The sequence below is a fragment of the Camponotus vicinus genome, unplaced genomic scaffold (genome assembly GCF_025532165.1).
Source record: "Camponotus vicinus isolate PSW18456_S1 unplaced genomic scaffold, iyCamVici1.0 SCAF_7, whole genome shotgun sequence".
Classification (NCBI taxonomy): Eukaryota; Metazoa; Arthropoda; class Insecta; order Hymenoptera; family Formicidae; genus Camponotus; species Camponotus vicinus.
The window spans coordinates 1,310,939-1,334,441 of record NW_028141979.1 but is presented as its reverse complement, the minus strand read 5'-3'; the positions used below and the strand labels follow the sequence as shown (position 1 = coordinate 1,334,441).

Here is a 23,503-nt window from a genome sequence, read left to right as displayed (position 1 = left end):
AAAATATTATCTTTGAAATCGAGGGTTAGGAAAAACATTCAAATAGTCAACATTTCTTAGTAGATTTTGCCGGCTTTGTTGTTATGGCAAGCGGATCTAATTTCCGATTCGCAAAACAGTATAATTTATTGAACTGTTTGTAAATTGTCTATGAAAAAAGTGCAAGGATTTTTTATAATAAGCGCCTTCCAATTAATGAGTGAATATTAATCCATTACCTGTCTTGGCGAGTCTCCACATTTTTGGAAATATTTTTTTTAATTACTGGATTTTGCAGAATAATTATAAAATTATGCAGCGTAGCACATTGCATCGTTTATTGCGATAGAATTGATAAGCGATTATTTTATCGCAATAATTTATTTTATCGGACCTTTTCAGTTAATTATTCTAATAAAAATTATCATAATTATTAATAATAGAGAGGAAAAATCATATTTATTTTATATTATATTTTAAAATTGTGTATATATATATATATATATATATATATATATTTATATTGTATATACATATACGTATATCAATTTTTTAGTGATAGTATTAATTTATAAATAAATTTGTTATTATAGAAAAACTTTGAGTATATGGTGTTAATATACGTTTTATAGACGAGCTCTTCCTTTTTCTGATTGTACTGTTTTATAGATTTCTAGCATGTTTTGTGCTCATTAAGTATAACTTTATTGCAGTCTTTTAATATATTCTCTTTGGGCATTTTACGATCAGACCGATATTCACACAATTCAATCTGATCAAGAAATTGAATATTACCATATATTTTTTTATTTATTCAGATCTTCTTTAAAAAAAGCATCAATGAAATTACTGTAAACGTTTCTTCTTTTAATACATATTACAATATAACTACTCTTTCGTATTCCACGTAATATTTATTTCATATGTCAATATTTATCTCGATTTTAAAACTATTTACTAAAGAATACTTCTATACGTTAAAAAAATTTCCAATTCTTAAAAAAGTTATTCCAGCATGCTACTAAAATTAATTAAAGTTATTCGAATATACAGTGCAAATATTCGCAGCAACGAATTATGCCAATTGTCACATCAATGTCTTCAAAGTGCGTCGATCGTGAAATAAATTTGCTGACACTGCGAAAAATTTTCATCAGATTAGTATTAGCTTCGATATTTCGTGAAAGACTCCGCGATCATCGTTCCTCCGACTACTTCTAAATTGGAGCGGATGTGTCAGGGGGAGGGGGAGGATGCGAATACCCCGGTCCCCGATGGTTTTATTTGAAGTCAGGTTAAATTACGAGACCGATGGACGACGCGGCCGGCGGGCATGAGCGGGCAAGGTGAAAAGCACGGCTCGAAGGAGATTTAATACGATCACCGCGCGCGAATATCACACCCCGACCGATCCCCCACCACGAGAGGGAGAGAGAGAGAGAAAGAGGAAGAGAGAGAGAGAAAGCGTCCCCGACTTCATCGGCCAGGTGTGCTCGTTGTCATGCACTACTCCCGTGTACTATATATTGCCGGGGAGGGGGAAGGGGGAGGGGTAAGTGAGGGGGAAGAGCGTGTGTGTGTGCGCGCGGGCGGGGGGAGATGGTGGTTGTCGCAGCTCGCGCGGGCGTTCATTAGCGGCTGTACAGGGTGGATCTCGGAATTCGCGCAGCAAGGCTTTTCGCGAGGAGGGGACGGCGTGGGCGAGGGGGTGCGGGGAGGAAGGGCCGGTTGGATGGAAGCGCGGACGAGGAAGGAGGAACGAGAGAGGAAGCCGGAGGACGAGGAGGAAGGAAGTTAAGCGCACTCCACTCGCCGGAGAGTTAATCCACGTGTGAAATTCGAGTGACCTCTGACCCCTGGACAAAGTGCCTGCTGCCTTTTCTCCTCCCTTCCGTCCTCCCGGTGCCGTGCGCGTTTCTCGCATCTCGCTCGCGTGCATCGGGCTTCGGCTACCGGTGATCCGATCGGAACGAAGGAATGCTACCGGATAAATGTCTCGTTTGTTGCATTGTGCAATTGTGCGTCGCGGACATTCCGCGTGCGCGATTTCCTCGAAATACTGTGGAAGGAGAAGGAATGCGCGAACAATCTTTATGCGATGATTAATTAAGAATTCAATTTTCCATATATATTTCGCGTTGCGTCGATAAAATTGTCACAATCCGCACAAATTATTATTGAGACACCGTTAAAGACGTCTTAATGTGAATAAGTGCATTTTTTTTTCTATGGCAATGAAATATGCTCAGTTTGAAATTTTTCGAATTTTTTTCTTTTTCTTCCTTTCTCCTTTTTTTTCTTGAGAATCTAGTGTCCCGCTGGGTTACAAAACATTCCTGTGGACGCGAGCTTTCTTTCACGTCATTGACTACATCGATTACATCCTTCCGAGGTTTCTTTGTTTAAGACACGCGGACGGGTCTCGGTTTTTTCTCGGGAAGCTTCGCGGTCACTCGTGCTGTCCATGATTCATTTATGACCACGTTGGAAGCGTGCACGCGGGAGGAAGTCGGATATCGGCGTGAAACAGCGCCTATTGTTGGGCCCATTGTATCCATAAGTAACTCCGAAACCATTCAAAATTTTTAAGTTTCCGAGGAAAGTTGGGAATGACCTCGGGAAAGAAGAAAAATGATTCATAAATTCAGTTTGGTTGTCACATTTGTTATGCAAGAAAGATTTATGTATAGCGATCTATCAATGACAAGTGTCGTCCTTAGGCTATTAGCAGGGTTCTCTCGGTTGAATTTTTTATCGCTAATCGATCATCTAATTCATTACTGACCTGATCTTTGCGCAATCTTATTTTCTCTTTCTTTTATCAACGTTTTATCGTACTCGATTACATTCGTACACGTTTAAAAAATGCGAACAATTCTCTCGACAAATCTTCTCGTTCCTCCCCTTCTCTCCTTTCCACCGAAGTAAGGATCGCAGGATATTCGGAGAGGTTTTGGAAGGAAACCAGGACACGGATACCGCACTGGTAGCCGGTGCGCGGAGCAGTCGGTTAGGTTATTGGGAAGCCGATATCTGGCCGCAGGGAGGATAGAGGAGAAGGTCGGACGGAGAGCAGACTCGTTCGGTAGATTTGGAGGGATCGGGAGGGGGGGGAGTTGGAGTATTGGCTCCCGAAACTGGGGGGAATACCGAGGAAACGAGTTGTGTCGTATACCGTGAAACTCTCTTCCCGTCTTGCTTTTGCCCTCTGCTTCATCCATTCTTCCTCCCTTTGTCTCTGTCTCTCTTTCTCTCTCTCGTACGTTCGCGACGGGCGGAGGGTGGTCCCTGCGTAGGATATGGGGTATTGTATCCGCTTCTCCCTTTCTCTTTTTCTCCGTGGCATCCCTACCAGCCATCACGCCCTGGGCCCCATACCCCCCGATCCATATATTTAAAACAAATGCTATCTGATGCGGCGCCGCTTTGTGGAGGCAAGATGAGACCAAGCTCATCCCTCCGCTCTTTGCTCTCATCCTCCCGCGACCTCTCTCCCTTCCGCACCCTTCCGCCTCCCTTTCTCTCTGTGCCTGTTCTTTTTCCCTTTCACTCGCGCACGCTCTCTTGAACGCTTTGCTCGCCGCTCTCTTTTGCCGCTGGCTGCCACGGAAGCAGGGGTGCTTCCACGTCGCTTCGAGAAGCTTCCTGTCCACGTTTTTTCCGATACCGGAGAAACTAGCCTCGGATATGGTGTCCGGTGACATTTTCCGCGCGCTTACCGACATCATAGCCGAGATTTTTTATTCAATATTTTTTGAGAGGCATCCGCGTAATTAATAGATCAAATGATCAAATCAATTAATCAGCTATGATTTCCTCTTTTTCAATCGTTGGTTATTATTAAATTTTTCTTTCCAGAAACTGAGTTAGAACGATATCAGTGGAGAGAGAAAGAGAGATATATTTATAAAACACTTCATTCGACAGCCTGTGATTAATTAAATATAGCGTCATGTCGTGTTTTAAATCTATGACAATTATTTATTATTCAAATTGATACAAATATTTCGAAAGTGGGATGCAGTTACGATCGATCGCGCGCGATCGGCAAACAGCGACGTATACTCGGAAAAGTTTGAGGATCGCTGAGGATTCGTGAGAGCGTAGGTGTCGCGGGTCTATCAGCCAATGCGCGGGAGTTCGCCTATCTCCGCCAGTAAATCCGGCCGTAAGTTAAACTATTGGGGAATCGAGGCGGTTCTTCCCAGCGCCTCTCCAGCTACGTACGTACTCGAGTAGGGTCGCGGAAGATCCTCCAGAATCAGGTTTACGTATATCTCGTTGCCTATCATCTCCATCACCATAGATTGCCCATAAAGAACCCCGGCAATCCGTGGTTATACGCGACGGGGTTATGGGTCGGGGTTCATTCTCCGTTGGATCTTTCGATCGAGACGGAAAGAGAGAGAATATATTTTTACTTTGGCCTTATATTTTTACTTTGCATCGAGCTTGTATCCGCGCGCTGGCTACAAACGAGAAATTAAATAAGAAAATATAATAAGCGAAGAAGATGTGGAAGTGATGTATTTATTCAGCGGATGCAATAACAAATCGAGAGAATCTGTAAAGGCAGCGTCGTCACCGGAATAACTGCCGAGACAACTCGACGAGTTAGATAATAAACGCAATGAATGGAGGTTAGATAAATTATCATCATGGTTGGAACGTGGGTGAGCGAGCGCGTGGTAGAGTTCAGCTCTCCTCCGGGGTGGTCTGTGGTGCATAAAACCGACTCTTTAGATCTTCTTAGCACGTTGGGCGACCCGGTACCGTTCCCAGGGATATACCAGACGTGTCGTAAGCGCATTACTGCCGGAACGAATCGGAACGAATTTTGTTAGTTCCGAAATTTAGGAAAACTCTCCTTCGCCGTTATGTAATCTTCCTTTCCGTCCAGTTCTTTTCACCCTTATTGTCGTACGGACGGTGATAGATGGACGAAATTTGCGTGGGTGACCGCAACAGGAAGAAGGAAGAGATACACGCGCGCGAGTGGGATATCAAAATACGGAGAAAAAAAATATAGATCCATTTATTTTTTATATCTTGAGATTACACTAATCTTTTTAAACACAAAAATTACATCAAAAATTAAAAGAAAAAATATAGTATACACAATAGAAAATATTGCTAATATCGTGCTTGATATATAAATTAGAATCGTAAACGTATACGGAGAGAAAATAGATAATTGTAATTATCATAAATTAATTAATTGTTTTTAGTGACAATTATATTTAAAGTTATATTATTACTACAGATAAGATTATATATGTATATTATTATCAACATTATAACAGTAAACTATAGAAATAAAAATTTCAATTATGACTTTTTTTATTATGCAATTATAATCGATTTTTTGATAGTGTAAACATATATATATAATATCCATGATTTTTTATTTTTTAGATATTTTTTTCAAATTAGTTTACTTTTATTATTTCAACAAAACATTTGATTCAATTTTATTATTTCAACGTAACATTTGATGTCACAGATTATGACACATATTCAGTATTAATACGTAATATAAATTTTATAGTGTTTCTGAGATAAATTTTATAGTGTTTCTGAGATAAATTTTATAGTGTTTCTATTTTGTGAGATGCAAGATTACGATAATTCTTTCAATTGTGCAATGACAGCTGCACTTTCATTAGACACGTACAATTAAAATAAGAGTTGAAATCCAAAGAGAATACAGTCGAGATTTTGGGCGATGAGTAAGAGGGATCAGAATGGGCGTGCTGTTGGTTCCATAAACACCCGCAAAACCCAACCTACATACCGCATCGTGGAATCTCTCTATTGCGGATGACCGATGGTCCAGAATGCGCTAACGCAAAGGTTGTTTCGAAAGATTATAGCTAAATTGCATTTAACCTGCAATGGTACAATACAGTTTATATTTGTAATTATATCTTCTCGTTGTTTTGTCTTAATTTAATAGTATTGTATATCTCGTTAACATACTAATAATCGTTGGTAGAAAATCCAGGCGTAAGATTATAGTATTAATATTTTTTTTACATAAATTGAAAATTATCATAGAAATTTTTTATATTTTATATTTTTTATTTTATATTTTGTATGCTTATATTTTTATTTGATAGAAAATTATTTGATGGAAAAATTTATTTATAACTACAAATTTAAATTTCTTTCATCGCACGCAGACTTCCAGATGCAACTTTTGTTAAATTATTCCTCGTTGACTCGTGGCTTTTATTTATAGCTGTTGTGGAACTGCTATGATGACCTACGATGAACTAGAAAAAATTGTCGCAAATGTAGAGCAGAGTGATTCATGTTTAACGGAAAGCGACGTTTAAGAAGAAGGAAATAGGGATGAGACAGATTCCAGAACGCTTGTAACTCTCGAGGTCAACGCAGCGGGGGGTCGATATCCATAATGAGACGACGTTCCATGAAAATGTTTTTTTTCTTTGGATAGTCCCTTTTTTCTATATGTGCGCGCGCCCTAGTCTGTCGTAATGTCTTTCTCTCGCGCGTGACAGTGGAACGATTGCCAGAACCGATGTGACCGGAACCCCCCGTAGAGACGATAACGCATCTCTCTTTGTTCGCTGAATTTGTATTTTTGAGCGTTTTGGTTGGACGTTTGGCAAGCAGGAGGTTTCGTGGCATGATTCTTGAGGTTTCATCTTGACTGAGGTAGCTTCTGACATGAGAATCTTTTTGACTTTTGTCTCGCGGTTTCTGAGAAAACAGGGAGACATGTCAGATTGTATAACGAGACAACTTTATGTCTCAAAACTTTTCATATTACTTGAATACATATATCTATTAAAATTATAAATAGAAGATAATATTATAGATTTTTTATTGTAATATAAATATTCCTATTGTTTATATCATATTTTTATGTCAAAAATATTTTGACCGAAAAAGTATTTTGTGTCATAATGAATTCTCTAAGATTCACCTCATGAATTTATTATTATTCACTTTATTAATATTTCGTGCAGAGGTATCGTTCTTTATGCTTGATAGAAGCCGGCGTCGATGATGAACGTGGATTACAATTTCGTCTAAAAATATGTGAACCAGAATAGCCCACCCTGCGGCTCTGGAATATGGCATTCTAGTAACGGGTAAAGTTTAACACGAAAATAACTTTTGTTGTGTGATGACGAGACATTAGAAAAATTTATCTTGAAACTGGCAAAATATATTCAAATTAATATCATATAATAGATTTATATTTATTCATATAAATTTGTCATTATTTTTTTTTTCGATAATAATTTTTCTCGTTTACACATTTTGATTTTGCGTGAAAAGTTGGTAAGTTTCTATTGAATTCCTATGTATTGATCCCTGCTAATACCATAATTTATCTAACAATAGTCAGGTCAGTCCCCGACTGGGTGTACTCATAGAGACGAATCTTAGAATAATTTGTTCGAGTTTTTTTTTGACAGAAATGTCTCGATCTTCCACTCTTCGGATATGTAATATTTTGGAAGCTGCATAAGGTAGACTAAAATAGTTTCTTGCATCCTATACCATGAATAAAGGCGCGATGGCCTTCTTCCAATTCCATTGACATTTACTTTCCCATAAAGGCGTTCCCCAGAACAAATAATTATGTCTGTAGATGTTCATAAATCTTGCCAGATCTAAAAATTCATCATGTTTCGAATTGGAATAGATACAATTGTAGTGAATCATAATCATTACAATCTAAAACATATATATATATATATGTATATGTATACTATGTTCGGTTAAGTCTATACATTTAGCTATTTTTTTAAATAATAGAATTTAAATAATAATAATTATAATAGAATCTTTGTTTTTTAAATAATAGAGTTATTTTGTTTTTCCGTTCATATCTAAAAACATTACAAATGATAATATCTTATGAACGACTATTGAAAATTTTATTTTATTGCATATTATCAAATTTATCAAAAAAATAACTTTAAAAACTGTAGTAAAATAGATATATTATTTCATTAAAAAAAATAAATTGTCATGGACAATATTAAAAAAAATTTTTTAAATTATTGTTCGTTATTATATATATATTATATATAATAACTTGAACTATAATTTAAAAAAATATATATATATATATATATATATATATATATATATATGTATATTGCCGATAAATGTATAATTACGATTCTCTACAAGTTTCTTACAAATTTTCTCTACAAGTTTTATTTTTCTTTTTGTTAATTTGACTTTTCTCTAACAGAGATTTATTCGGAAGAAATGCGATTAAACGTGCAGAAAAAAATGTTGTAGCCAAAGGCAGTATCTAGCATTGAATGTTTTATACTCTTAGAATGAAAGTACATGGAATCGCTTAGTTTGCATCGTGAGAAAGAGAGATAGATTGAGAAAGAGAGAGAAATGTAGTCCCTCCGGGAGCGAGCGGCCGAGCAAACGACAAGGGTGGTGGATAGGGAGGAGAGCGGGGGGGCTGGCGATCCATGTGCCGGGCAGTGTCCATTTATCTCGCGTTTTGTCGAGTGCCAGAATACGTTCTTTATTTACAGGCGGCTCGCGTTTTCCAGGACGTTGCATCGAGAGTGCTGACGAGAAACGTGTTTATTATGCGATCCGCCTCGAAGTTACGCGCTCCGGAGGGCGGATTGCCATTGTCGATGAACCCGATGCGGGGAGGCGGGTCCGCCGCTGTTTGCACCCGCGAGCATAAAGCAGATTTTCAGTGATTTACGTCGAGTCACCAAACACACACCGCGCGGATCGCCGTGAAAACGCCTTCGGCCGCCGTTTTCCATTCATCCGCGCGGTTTTCATGCCCGGACCGATTTCATTCATGCCTAGCCAAAGTTGGAGGGAGACGCGTCTCTCGATGAAACCGAGAACGCTCGGTCCACGAACGTAGCTTTGCGACTACCGAATGCATGTGTGTAGGATTCGCTAAACTATTTCAAGTCGGTGATTTTTCTATAAATCTGTCAAAACTGCAGATATTTATTAATCAATTTATCTTGTCGCATTAATACGTATTCTATTAAATAATGCTTGTTATTTTTATATATATTTTATTTGCTTCTTTTAAGAAAAATTATAATTATGTGTAGATTTAAAAAAAATATAGTTATTAATGCGATTTCTCGATCGATTTTTTCCTTGCTCTTGGAAACATGAGCTATGAATCTCTCGACCAACGGCACCCACGCATCGCGTGAGATGATCCTACATTTTGCTCGTCGATGAATGTCCCGGAAGAGACGTTCTTTCGGGCCCTGGCGCGGCTCGCACCAGGATGCTCGGTATTATATCGTTGAGTCGTATTGTCCGCGAGAAGATCGTATAAGATTTCGGGTGATTGTACCATGGCATCTTGGACGACGTCTCTCATTCGGGGATAAAGATGTCTCAATTACCTGATCTCACCCACTTTTACCTGATTCACTTATGTGAGAGATCGCTTGCGCGAATGGGAATTGTACGCGTCCAGAATGCGAGCATTCGTGGTGACAGATCGAATAATCTACAAGATTGCACAATTCGGTCGAGTGACTGCAAATCTCTTGCTGAAATCACCGTTGCAAAATTTCATCGAATTGCAAAATTAGGTATGCAGAGAATGCTAGATATACGAAAATGCCTTTGTTCCCATTTATCGAAAAAATGCTTTCGAAAAAAATGCGAATAAAAGCACTACTGAAATAAGTCCTTCACACTTCCAGCAGCGTAATGAAGTCACGCCACAGTGCCGTATTATGGTCAAGGTCATACAGGCACGACAGCATTGAAACTTTCACGTAAGGCAACCCGTCGGTTTCGGCTTAACGATATTCTTTTGTAAATTATCTCATTCGTGCGGGCGCGCGCAACCAACTGGGGTTCATCACAAAAAAAAAATAAAATCCCTCTCTTTAGTTTCCCCACTACTAGCATGGAGCCACGCGCCATATAATTTTCCAAGCAGAAATATAAAGCGGTTCGCTCGTACCGTAAAAGTTTACGGGGAGCTTTCTAACGGCGCCGGGCGTACGACTCGCAATAAATTTACTTGGCCCTCGCGCGAATTCGGGACATATCGGTTCCAAGAGAAGAGAGAAGGACGCATCCGTCACGGTATGCGTGAGACGAAGTGAGTCGAATGTAAGTCATTAAGTTTTTCAAGAAAGTTTCACGAGGCGCACAGGCACTGTCTTTTGCGTGTTTTTGTCCCTTCCGTTCAGTCTCTGCTGATCGCGCTGCTTCTCTTCTTTATGATCTTCGAAGAATGATGTCTCTCTCTCTTTCTTCGTCTCTCTCTTTTTTTCTTCGAGTGTGGCAAGGTTTACAGGAGGTACGAGCTGCCAATGGAGGTTTATAAATGACCGTTCGAACATATAAATATTCTCCTCGCAATGTTACCCCACGAGAGACCTACTGACCTAAAGTTCTCGTTTTTGGTGAAAAGAGAACCTGCGTCTACCTCTTTTTTTTTCTTTCGTTCCATTTCTCCACTCCTCAGTGCAGAGAGCCCATAAGCGAGGGGAGCGAAACGGATCACGATTCTTTCCGACCACCCTCTTGCTCGCGTCACCCTCCGCTTCGCGTCTCGATAGCGTCGCGCGAGGGTTGCCTCAATCTTGCAGAAAGAGAGAAATGCGATTTGGGATTTCCGCACTGGCAGTGGCTAGATTAAAGGGATCTTGTAAGACATCCGCTTGAGTTACTAATGAAGTATCTTGTCTGCAATCTGTTTCCTCGATTGTTTCGTGACGTTTTATGTTTGCGCGAATTAATATGAAAATTATTAGGCAAAATATTCGCCTAAATATATTTTATAAATCTTGCAATATTATATTTATATAAGATTTATAAAATTATTTAAAATATATTTTGTAACAGGAGATTTTTCCAATAATATTACAATATCGTAAAATTTCATAATCTCGTATAAATGTGTCATTTAGTTATTCTATGTATTTAGGACCGGAGACCTCGTTCCAATCTACAAAATTCGACGCGCGTGGTCGACATTTCCGTTCCACAACGATTTTTCATGGTACAAAGAATTTCGTCCGGTCATTTATTGATACAAAGACTAAGCGTAACGATTTCGAAACTAAGCATAACCAAAGTTCAGTTAGGTTATATATCCAAAATTCATTGTGTTTGAAAAATCATATAGAACAATTTGAAAAAATCTATAGTTTTAAATATGAAGAAAAATACAAGCACGTGTAAAGTGAAAAATAGCCTTTTATTGGCATGTTTAATCGGTTCACGTGCCGTATAAATCTATCGGTTTAAACTAATAGTTAATTCAAGCGACATAACAAAATGACATAACATTAATATAAAGGATGACTAATCCTTTATATTAATTTTAAATAAAAATTTAAAAATTAAAGAAAGATCATGTATTTTAAATTTAAACTCTTATTTTCAAGATTAATTACATCGGTTTTTCAAGACAGATTGTGTGTTGCCTCTTATCAATCAGTTTAGTTTGTTTTATTAGTTTTATATAAGAAACGATGTCTGTCGATTATTATAATAAAATTTAGATTTTCGCAATTTTATGTCGGAAAAGATTTCGACTTTTCATAAAAGAAAAACACTGCATTGTAGTTTTGAGACGACCGTGCCAAAAATTTTCGAGAATGGCACGATGCTGGGATACCACATATGGCCGTTGAGGAGTATTAGATAATGGTGTTAGCTCTCCCCAATATATTCAGCCACCCTATTTCTAGTGGTAGCCTCGGTACAAAGAACCCTGGGTACGCAACATGCACACAAGTAGAACGCGTATATTGTCACTGGTTTCATTGTCGCATGCGTGTCTCATCAATGGCAGGGATTCTATTTACAGTGTCAACAATTGTTGATGTTTTTCTTTAAAATTTATTTTTGATACACATATGCACATTAACAATTTGTTATTTATAATAACATCATCAATATTTATCATTTCCACAAAAAATTGTTTTATGTGCGTAAAATTTTATTTTATATTTTATATTATTTTATAAATTTATAAAAAAAATTTATTACTGCATCAGAATTGTATATCGAATAAGATTTCTTATTTTCCATATCAGCGATTATCAGATGTCGCATGCGATATCGATATCTAAGACTTTCGAGAAAGAATCCGACGCGAATGGATACCCACGTGATATTAACGTCTATAGAATGGATCAGGAGGTTTCGAAAGGGAGTATAAGGCGAAGGTGCAGTTGAAAGGCGAAGGGGGGAGGGGAGTTTGGTTGATTTTGAGGGGTTGCTACGGGGGTTGTCGCGGCGTACCCCTGCGGGCTCCCGCTCTCGGCTCCTAGAGGCCAGGGTGGTTTACCCCCGACGACCGTAATACGCTGTACGAAGGGTGAGAGTGCAGCGAGTGTGCGCGAGCGTGTGTGCGTGCACACGCGTTAGAATGCGGTGTTATGTACATCGGTAGAGCCGCGTGTTTCGTGTACAGTCGACGACATCAATGATAGATGCGGGAAGGAAGTGTGACGTAATATAAACGAATATCGCATCTATAAAATTGTTTATAAAAAAATTGAGAAACAACTTTATCCTTTAATGCCCTCTTTTTAATTATATAATACTTTTTAATTAAATAAATTCTTTGAATATGCAGCAATTTTCTTATCTATTAATCAATAAATACAATCAATTACGCTTGTTTATTACTTAGATTATGATGTTAATTGACAGGACAATGTTATCAGTTTTAATTTCGTGACAATAATGTTGCAAATGTTTAGATTGTTTGCCTTCGTAAACCTCACGCGCTATACACATACGCCACCGAATAAGGCATGCCGCTTTCGATGAAAGGGGACCACTGGACCAAGAATAATCGATAAATCTGCTCTGGAAGGGCGAGCTCATCCCTCCCCATAGTCTGCACTATACGTCCAAGCAATCTTTAGGATCAGTAACGACACGCTTGCTTCTCGAAAAAGTGTGCCGCGGTGTCGCCTTTGAAATATGAACAACGTTGGTAAGCAGGATTTCGCTCCATAATATTTTCAAGATTTTTTTTTATACAGGATTACAAGACAGATGCTGCTTACAAAAGATCCGTCTGATACTCGGTCCACGTAAATATCGAACGCGCGATGTTTGCGTCTGTTCAGATAAAAGTCGAGCGATTTGATTCAAATAATTAATATCGAATGATTATTCAATGACGCCTCGCTTAAATCGTCAAACAATTCTTGTCCATCGTAAGAAAAGTTGTAAAGAGGCGAGTTTAAAATTGAGAACGAAGCAGCATTTCCTGTTATCCGCCTAGTCAGTGTCACCGAGGAGGGCGGGAAGCTCGTAATCTATGTGAGAACCTCTGCGGGATAAGTCTCACCCTATCCAGTCATGTGTGATGGACCTAAATGGATGAGACGCACCCCTGCAGCGGCTGCTGGCCTATCGGCTGTCCATAATTTTTGCAGCTATTCCAAAGGGTAATATCTGGAGGGTGGGTACACGAGGTTCTCTTTCTCTCTCTCTCTCTCCCTCTGCTTCCGAGAGGATAGGTACTAAGTACCTACTTGCTCCGGCATTAAAAATGCCGGGGTGCTTTTGCCATGTACGTCTAGACCCCAATCTAACCCTCCTGCATCCCTTATTCTTCTTCCGTTGATAGCCAATATAAGACCGTAAATATATCTTTACCAATACACGTGTCCTCAATTTCGATAAATTTTCAAAATGTATGTGCAAAATGTATATTTTACCATTATTTTTCATAATAAAGTTTAATATCTTTAATTTTTTTCATATTTATTACAAAATATTTTGACGATAAATAATAATTCTTTGAAAATCGACTTTGCTTTAACGAAAAAATTTATTGCATTATATAATTTTTGAGTATTTCAATATTAAATACTTTGTCAATTAAAAATTTCTCAACTACATAAAATGATTTTATATAAATTTTGGAAACTTTGCAATTATGCATTCGAGTTATGATGTATTCGATTCTCGATGATTTTCTCGCACGCTGTAACGAAAGCTTCTGGTTATGTAAAGGAGCGTGTACGAGAAAGAGAAAGAGAGAGAGAGAGAGGGAGTAGCCAACTGGAGATATTACGTAGGTTCATTTCGACGTGAATCGATTTGGCAAATTGGTCAATCGCTGAGGGGTCAGAATTTCAGTAGCGGCTGCGATGACGAGGTAGAAACGAGGCTGCCGGTTCAAGGGGGTGGTGTTGGGTTGTACGAGGACGGTGGAAGGAGAGACGGTGTAAGGAAATTGTTCCGACGTGTCCACTTCCTCCCGGACTGATGAGTTCCGTTCTGTCGCTGGATGGAAGCTGGATGGACCCTCGCAAAAAGAAATCGAGGGTCCGGCCCAAACGCTTCGAACTTAGCTTAGGAATTTGATCGGAGAACCGATTTCGTGGATTTTCGGGTCAGCGTGGTTAACGTCAGTAACGTGGTTAAAATCGTGAGATTCATATTCGAATCGCGTAACTTGACTCTGAATGCGCAAAAGTGACTTTCTGATTGAAAATGCCGGCAAATTGTAAACGGGAGAAAGCACGAGTAAATCATGTGCGCTTGTTACAGAACAAAATTTAGAAAGCTTGACAATCTTACAACTTCTTACTTTAATTACTTAAATTATTTTTCTACCTTTTTAAGTTGTATTTTTATCAATGTCGGGTTGCCAAACAAACGATCGACCTTTGGCTCATGTATTTTTCCAACACAAACTGATTGAGGTCATAAACCCCATCGTGAAGGTCTGAGAAAAAAATTGAATTGTTCTCATAAAATATTACGATTTGAAAGTTTCGACCATATGTTACCATATTTTCGTTCTTTAAGCATTCTTTCATCTTGCCTATTATTCTTTCATTCTTACCTATTATTCTCACACCAATAAAGGTACTTTTAGTTACGTTTCACAACCGTAACAATTACGATCTGCCAGGTATAACACTAAGGTATTATTTAAAAATAGTTTGATAAATGGTACCGTATTGTCTTTAATGGCATTTCTAACAAGGAACACTATTCAATTGATAAATTATAGAATAAATAAAAGATTAAATTAGTGATTTATTACACATTTTTTCCTTAGCGATAACATTTTTAATTTATATTTTCCTGACCTCTGTGACATATACTTTCGATCTACGTAAAGAATTCTGTGCGATTTTATCATCAATTGAATAGTGTTCCTTGTAAGATGGATCTAAGGCTCTTTCAGTACTCGTATTCTCGATATTGTTAATGAAAAAAGCAGCGAAATAAAAAAAGAAACGTGTAGGTGGTCGGAGAGCGAACAAAAAAAAAAGAAAATAAAAAATCCAACACGCAAAGGAACAAAAGAGCGCGGCCTGCTCCCCCCACCTCCTCTCCACCTCGTTTCGCGAGCGAAAAACAAGTTTCCTCTCGGAAACAAATGCGGAAAGATCGATCCGCGTTTCGCGGCGATTTAGCGCGGAACGCGGCCTGAAAATCGGTGATTTCCGCCGAAACGATTCGCCTTTTCAACAACTCTCGTCCGCCGCCAATCGACACGGTCAAACGACCGCGCCTCGACGGAAACAAACGCTGAATGCGTGAACGCAGTACGTACTGGATGACGTACACGTGACTGCGGCGCGGGTTACTCTTTAATCCGCGACGGCGGCCGCGGAACGGGTCGATAACCGATAACGAGGTCGAGGCATTGCGATGCAAAACAGCTCGTTAAGCGTTTTTTTCTAAGGTCGCGCGACGGCCGTCTTTGCCTCCGCCCTCGAGCAGTCGCGAGAGTAAAAGACGTTTAAATGCGAAGAGCGGGGCGCCTGCCGCGAAGACGAAGATGAAGACGACGACGATTCTGTGCGTGAGGGAAGGAGAAATCTCGTCTTCGTTGACGTCGCCGAATGCCTCTCGAAAGAGGCTTATTATTTCCGCGGTCTTCCCCTTCCCCCGGATTCCTGCGAGACGCCGCCGTGTAATCCTCGACACGTTTCATCGCAAGAACAATTAGTGTACCGTTCGGGAGAGAGTCTGTGGGGACGATTCTTTTATAGATTAGTTTGCCAAGGATTCGCAGGGATGATTAAGATCCTTTGAGTGGCGCGCTGCGGGCGTCCTTTTGTTCATTTCTGTTTTATTGCGTCCTCGTGTATCTCGCGATCTAGAAATTCAATCACCATCTACGAAAAATACAAATCGAAAAACTTAAAAACCTAGTTTATTCTAGCAGTATGAAAGATTGATAATTTTTAGAATTTTTTTTTAAGAATATGAAAAATTTATCTCTGACATTTTACATTTGTTGAAACGATGTGTCAGTATTTTTAGATCTTGGATATTTAACTTTTTTTTAATCATATAAAAATTTGAAACGAATAAACGATCTAGTTTCCTTCTTTTATAGAATATTTAGAAGATATCCCATTTGTTTTCAAGGTAATTATTATATCAATTTTGAAAACAATGTTTTGTGAAAGACGCGTTTAAAGTTTTGCAGCCCCATTTAAATGCCCGCGCGCCATCTTAAAATCTTATAACTCCGTTAATTTTGTGAATTTTTCATGTAAAATTTAAAAGACATTCTTCGGACATCAGAAAATACTTTCAGAAAATGTAAAAAAATTGATTTTCTTTCACTCTCTAAAGTAGACTGGATCTTTTTATCGGTTAACTTGACACGTTGAAATTATTAATAGAGATTTATTCGATTTTAAAATATTGCACCTACACAATATAAATGTGTATTTTTCGTCTCTGTACCCAAGAGTAAAGTATCTTGACTTTTTCGCGAGAGTGTTCATTTATTCTCTCGGCGTGAACGGCGTGAATTTACGCGAAGTAGACCGATCGCGTTGACACTGCCTCCGCAATCGTGGGAGAGGGACCTTTACGAGCGCGCGTAATCCTGTGCGTACAACGCGATCCACGCATCCTACGTAAACGCAACGTCCTGACCTCCGCACATCCACAGCGGCAGCCTCTTTCGCATGCGTAACGCCTGCGGTCGGCGCGTTGTTGGCCAGGTGAACCGGGACGAGAGAACGAGCGACACGCAGGAGAGGAAGCGGGGAAGTTACTAATTGTCCGAGCCCTTTGCCCCTCGACCTGACCCCCTCATCAACGCTGATTGCCTAACTCTAGGACCCTCCAACCAGGGCCCTCACGATTCTAGACTAGCGAAGAGGATCGACGTCCTCCTCTGTCAACGCGTCGACGAAGTACGCTCGCGCAAATCAACCGCTCCTTCCGCGTCGCATTATACTTTGATTGCTCGTCCTGAGGTCTTGTTGGTACCCTGTTGGCTTTTTGCCGATCTCCATGTTTGCAAAAATAATTTCATTTACCTCGTTGTACAGGGTAATTGGAACAAATTTGTGACTCGATATTTTTGAAATGAAATTCTCCCATCGTGAATTTTTTATGATAATGCACGCGAGAGGTATAGACCATTACGCACGGAACCTTCGCATGTTAATATACATTTTCTATGCAAATCCGATAATGCTACAATTAACGTGATTAGCTCGAAAAATGTTCCACTCCTCTTTATACTTAATCGCGAGATTACGAGGTCAAATGCAGTCGCTCGACATCGTGACGCGTAATAAAATGCCAGAGATCCTCCTATAATATAAGAGCGGTTTGTCCCGAAATCGCGAGATTCGCGAGCGGAGATCTGTGTACACCGAAAGTCGATTATTCAGTCCCGGACATCCGCACGTCCGCTATCCCTGCCGTTGATTTTTTCATCCCGTGCCATCGGCGGGCTGACTCAATTATACATGACGATTCTTTGAGCAAACATTAGTTAGCGCCAGTTGGCTCGCGCGTCGGATTGGCTTGGATCGGTTCGTGCGGTGACCCTTCATGGTTGCTTGGTTCCGTTGTCTACTCGTCAACGAACAGCCCCACGGCTGCAGGGTGTCAACGCGGTTCTCATTTTCTCGCTGGAGCTAATCCTATTAAGCGCCCCGTGCAAAGCTGTGCGTGCGACCGGTCGCTCGGTGACCGGTTTTCGGAGCATTTCGGGACGCGCGATCCGATCGCGATTTTTAATCAAGGCAATCTGATCAAGATTTTACATCGCGCCAACACGTTACGTGCCGCGTATCGAATTTTTGCCGCGGGGCGTTTTCTCGATCCGGAGAATATATATACATATATATACATATATATATCGGCGACAGCGCGCGCATACGTCGCACCTGCAACCGGAATGCGAAAATTGAGTTATTCGACGTCACCGAGATTAACTGCACTCGTGCTCTGTGCACCAGTTGACAAACACGACCGGAACAATTCAGAAAAAAAACTATCCCTTACCCCAGGTCATGTTTCAGCGTTGATGGCAGGGATACAATCCCGACAGACATTTCGCGTGACGCGACGTCTCGTTGAATCAAGCGAACGTCATGGAGGCCCGCGATCTCATCTCTATCATCTGTGCCTAAAATTTAGACGTGTATATTTTATTAGTAAAAAGAAAAATAAAAAATAAACAATTGGACCTCCAGGAATGTCCGCGCCGATTTTGGCGAAGAACCACTGACTCGTCTCGGATTGATTCTCGACGTACTTGAGAACCGCTGATGTCCCGAGCTTCCATAGGTACTAATACAGATCTCACGCACTCCCCTCGATATAAACCATTCACCCTTGTGTTCGCCGTATGGGATCCTCTACGCGCGCACGAGAGAGACGGGACGATTGCGCGGCGGTACGACCATTCAGATTTAAATCGCGACCGAAAAAAAAAAATATATATATGGATCCCCCTTGCAGCATCACGGAGCGCGTTCCGCTCTCTTTCATATTCTTCCTTTCTGCTTCCAACGCTTCAACTATTCGACGATACTTTTTTCTGACACTTTTGAGAATAGATCTCGCGCGCGCGCGCGCGCGATATATCGATCATTCTTATACGTATACGTGGGATATAATGGTGATCGATCGTTTGAGTTTAACTTGAAAAAGGTGCTGAAAACAGAGGTGAGATTAAATGACAGACATGTTTAGGTATTTTCACGTATAGATCTCGATTTTATTCTTCTCTCGCGTCGCATCTCTATATTTTATACCATCTCTGTTTACATTAAATCTTTCTGATAAATATCTTTCTTATAATATAAATAATATCGGTATCTCTGTCTTTTGGTCTCTGTCTCCTTTTCATCACTCATTCACTCATTTTTACTTGCACGTACACTTTCATGAACACACGAATGCAGATAAATTCTTGCCTCTTTATAACTACTTTATTGTCCACGAACTCTATATACACCATGTATACAATTCGTTTACATACATATGTACATTTGTCCAAATTTATAGAATTCGTCAGGAATTTTATAAATTTTCAATTTATTAATAAAATTATTCATAAATTACGAACAATGCTTTAGAGGCTTAAATCGAGAAAATGACTTCCCATCTTTCTCCCGTGTTCTTCTTGTCTTCGTAAAACCGAAGAGAAAAATATACGCACTCGCGTGCGCGAACCCCCGGAAAAACGATACGCAAAGTCATTTTTCCGAGTTAAAAATCTGATGCTCGCATCAGAAACGACGTCGCCTTCATCAGGGCGATTATCTGTCACTAGCCTTTCGGGACATTGAATTGTCATTGTCGCACGAATCCGTCTCCGGATCTACGGCTTCGAGTATGGTCTCCAGACTGTTTTCGTCGATGATTTCGTCGGCGATGGACTCCTCCTCTCCGATTGCGATAGCCTCTGGGAGATGAGAGCGCTAGGTGCCTTTAACGAGTTTCTCACGCCTTCGGTTGACCTCCTCGCGCTTTTGTCCGGCGGCGACGTCGAGGACGTGCTCGGCGGCAGAGTGTTGATTCGAAGGGGCACGAAGGCACTTCGAGCCTCTTCGGTCGGTGAGTCGTTGCTAGATGTGTTACCACCGGGTGACGATCTGGACGGGCTACACAGAATGCCGGCCGTTGTTGCTGTCGTCGATACAGTTGTCATCGTCGTCGTACCAGCCGTCAGTGCAGCGTATTCCGAGTATTTGATGGGATCGAACGTATACGGCGAGAAGACCGGCGGGAAGCTCGGATTGAACAGGTCCGCGGGTGGTGGCATTGGCATCGCTCCTGATGTAGAGGGGAAGAGAGAGAAAGACAGAGATATATAGAATCGGTTAATCTCGGCCGATCGTTCGGGCGGGGGTGAACGTAGGGTGCAAGTCGCATTGTTGTTTCAACGACGGACGGGACATACGCGTGGTGAGAGCGGGGCGAGGGGGAGCGTTAGAGGGGTTCGCTGTGGGAAAAGAGAGCTCAGACTCACCCCTCGGTCCGGCTCACGGGGTATGAATCATCGGCAGGCGTCGCGGACTCGACGAAATCGATAACGCGGATTCTCTCGTAAGCGCGCGGGCTCTCTTTTGAGACCTTTTCTTCTCGCGTTCGCGATACACCGAGACGTTTTTGTTTGTTTTTCTTTTTTTTCTCTCTTTCTTTTTTTTCTTGGCTCATGCGACTTTACCTTTAAGTAGAGCAGGATGCGGCATATGCCAGGTGTGTCCGAGATATGCGGTATCTAGCCAGGGATTGAGTAAGCCACCCAAGCCGGGAAATCCTGGGATATATTGACAATCTGTAAAATGAATGATAATAAACAAATGAATTTTATCTGGATATTCTATCTCGCAAAGTTTTTAAATTGATGACGACCATAATACATGCATGTTGTAAATCCGCGAGAAAAAAATAAAACTTAAAGACCGACTTGTGAAACCGTTACGCACGATTCACTGTCGCGAGAAGACGAAGCCTCGGTGACGCGGTGACTAACGAACCGACAAACACCAGAAAGAAGGAACCCAAGACCTATAAAAGCGAAGATTAACGGCGCTTCCCCGGGCGATCCGGAGGAGCAGCAGCTAGTGTATCTCCTGTTTATACGAGCGTGGCATAAAATCCATTATTACGACGTGGTGCGCGGCTTTTCGTGGCGCGGCACATGCTACCGCCATATGCGGTGCGATAAACAAACGCGGCTTCTCTTTCGCAGACGTCTATCTCGATCCCCTTGCCCTCTCCGTCCCGGGTCCCCTTCCGACTCCTTTCCACCGGCTGCCGGCTAATAAACAGTCCGACTTAACGCGCCGCGGCGACCAACCGGCGGCCGGTTTCGGGGAAAACAAACGCGAATGTAGAGCCAAGGAATGCAATGTACGACGCGTGGATCTCGTTGACGCGGATTTGACACGATGCCAAGGAGTCGTCTCGCTCTTGCGCCAACCTCCCCTTGTTACGGCCGTATATGCATATGCGCGGCGGCGTGCATGTGCATGTGCGCGCGCTCTCGCTCGCTCCATTCGTTCGTACACGTGCGAGCCGCCGACGCTCGGGCGTCGAGGGCTCGCGGCAACCGTTCAGCGCCAACCGCCACCACCTCGCGGTTTGAGGTCCGCCAGATATACGCCGGATTATTAAACGCCCGCGAGGCCCCGTTTGCGGATTCCGCGGTGGTCACGGAGCTTCCGACGACTTTTCGCCCGCCGACCCGAAAACACACCACCGCCCTGCCCCCTTTACCTCTTCCTGCCCCCTTCTTGCGCCCCTCGTTCCCCGACTCGGACGCGATTAACGTATCGTGTATTGGATTTGTAGGTAACGCGTATCATCGTTCGTTTCCCGTTGTTTGACGTATTTTTAAAAAAAGACGAAAGATGGGAATCTTATTTCCCTCTAATTTAAATTCGTCGAAATATTCGTTATCGAGTGCCCCGTTTACGTTGAAAGATTGTTGTGTATATAAGAGTTTGTTCTCGTTTCGTTATACGTTATAAGTTGTATGTTTACTGGCAACTACGATCGAATCGAACGTATCGTGTATATATCGACTTACTCGTTTTAGATCTTGGTTCGCGTGGTCCATCTACCGTGACCTTGATGGCTTTGGAATACGTGGCTACTTGGTGAGGTATCGAGCTGATCTGGATTGTCAGTGAAAATGATTTTCCTGTAAACGAAAACGAAATCTGATTCTAAAAGTTTAGCGGATAAGTAGAGGACTCGCACGTGACTGTGCAAGCTCTTAAACTCACCTCTTCCACTGCGACCGACGAATCTAAGATCGTTAAATTTGGCGACTTGATTCTTCATGACGGCCGTGCAATTTCTCAGTTCGCCGAAAAAGTTTTCGTCATTACCCGCCCTAATGGTGACCAGGGTGCCGTCGCTGACTTCGTCGAGCGCTATGACCTTGAACGCTACCGGAAGAGACTTGTTTGATCTCCAGTGGCACGGTAGCGTGGAACACAGGATGGTGGGACTTCCTGTCTGCACCAAATCCCCATGGCAGCTTCTGAGGGTTTCGTAAATCGCCTTGTAGGTTTCCATCGCCAGCGGACCATCCGGCAAATGCATTCTTTCGCCAATTTTAGCAGAATGTCCAACAAGAAAGCGTTTGATTATTCTTTCACGAATTTAAACCTGTACGCGCACTGATGCGGCTAACACAACCGATCACTGGCCTCTTCATAATTCACTGTCACATTCGCGAAAAAATAATAAGCACGATAAACGGTAAACACGAGTTATCTCCTTGTGCCCCCTCACTTTCTCTATCTCTCTTTCTCTTAGCGAAGAAAGCTTATTGTGCTCCAGATTCGAGTTGATGTTTCGGCTACACCTTCGTACCACGAAATTGTAAAATAAATCGGACTGACGCGCACTCGATGCCGGCTGAGCGGATTCTAGTTTTTCGTGGCTGTAGCCGCAGCTATTTAGGGGGGATTTTTCTCCCCTCCAATTTTTCCGGAGCCCCACCCAGGACAAGCGCGTCGACCAATGAGGACGGCGGTCGTGTTGTGGCCTCCGCGGCTCGCCGCCTTCGCCCCTAACCAGGCTTAGGGGGTGCTTTGCGAAAGGGGCTGCCTGCCTGCTGCCTGGCTCGCCAAGGGTGGCTTGGCGCCTCCGCTCTTCCTTAACATATCCACTCGATCTCCCTTTCTCTCTCGCTCCATCTCTCTTCCATTCTCTCGCCCCTTCTCACTCCCGTCTCCGTCGTCTCTCCTTCTACCCCGGTTCACCTGTCTCCCTTCCTCGGCATCTCTGCCTTCTCGCGTTCTGCTCTCCTCGTCATGCTCTTCTCGTCACTACCTTTCCACCTACGCCACGTTTACGTGACGACGTAAATTCTCACGCGCACGTGTTCGAACTACCCCACCACTCGCGAGCGATCTCCACGATCCGACTCCGACAGCTGGACGCGTTTCTTGACCTCCAAGGCTAATGCGTCTTGCCCAAGCGGTGAACCGACAAAGCTTCTGTGCGTGCTATATTTTCTTTTTAATTTGCGCGATGTATGCTTTTCAAATATATTTCGAAGTAATGTATATAATTTAAAAATACTGAAAAAAGTTTTTATCTTTTATATTTGTGGCAGTCTTTCAGAAGCAAACAGGACGTCTTCTTTGTAAATTTAGTTAAAATTTTTTTTGTTTATATTCTATGCGAAAATTAGAGAAAAAATTCAATTGACCGACTTGTATATTTTTTATACGAGAATATATTATATGTACGCGAATTTATTATATGGATGAATATCATGATA

General features: G+C 41.5%; 2 protein-coding genes across 2 annotated transcripts in view; one reads left to right on the top strand and one right to left on the bottom strand.

Annotated features, from left to right (window-relative positions):
- LOC145974665 (uncharacterized) overlaps positions 1 to 23,503 on the top strand; it is an 81,963-nt gene that overhangs the window by 13,914 nt on the left and 44,546 nt on the right. The window lies entirely within an intron of this gene.
- LOC145974788 (runt-related transcription factor 2) lies at positions 18,970 to 22,656 on the bottom strand. Its single transcript, XM_083104801.1, has 4 exons — positions 21,993 to 22,656; positions 21,794 to 21,907; positions 20,426 to 20,536; positions 18,970 to 20,031 (listed from the first exon to the last, which is right to left on the bottom strand). The coding sequence occupies exons 1-4, from the start codon at positions 22,312 to 22,314 to the stop codon at positions 19,577 to 19,579; spliced, it is 1,002 nt and encodes a 333-aa protein (XP_082960927.1). The 5' UTR covers positions 22,315 to 22,656; the 3' UTR covers positions 18,970 to 19,576.

What these genes read in the sequence shown, in the direction of transcription:
- LOC145974788 (XM_083104801.1), bottom strand. Translation starts at nt 22,314, where the DNA reads ATGCATTTGCCGGATGGTCCGCTGGCGATGGAAACCTACAAGGCGATT. An exon ending in CGTCGGTCGCAGTGGAAGAG is followed by an intron (nt 21,908 to 21,992) that starts GTGAGTTTAAGA and finishes TTTCGTTTACAG; the next exon opens with GAAAATCATTTTCACTGACA. An exon ending in CGAACCAAGATCTAAAACGA is followed by an intron (nt 20,537 to 21,793) that starts GTAAGTCGATAT and finishes TTCATTTTACAG; the next exon opens with ATTGTCAATATATCCCAGGA.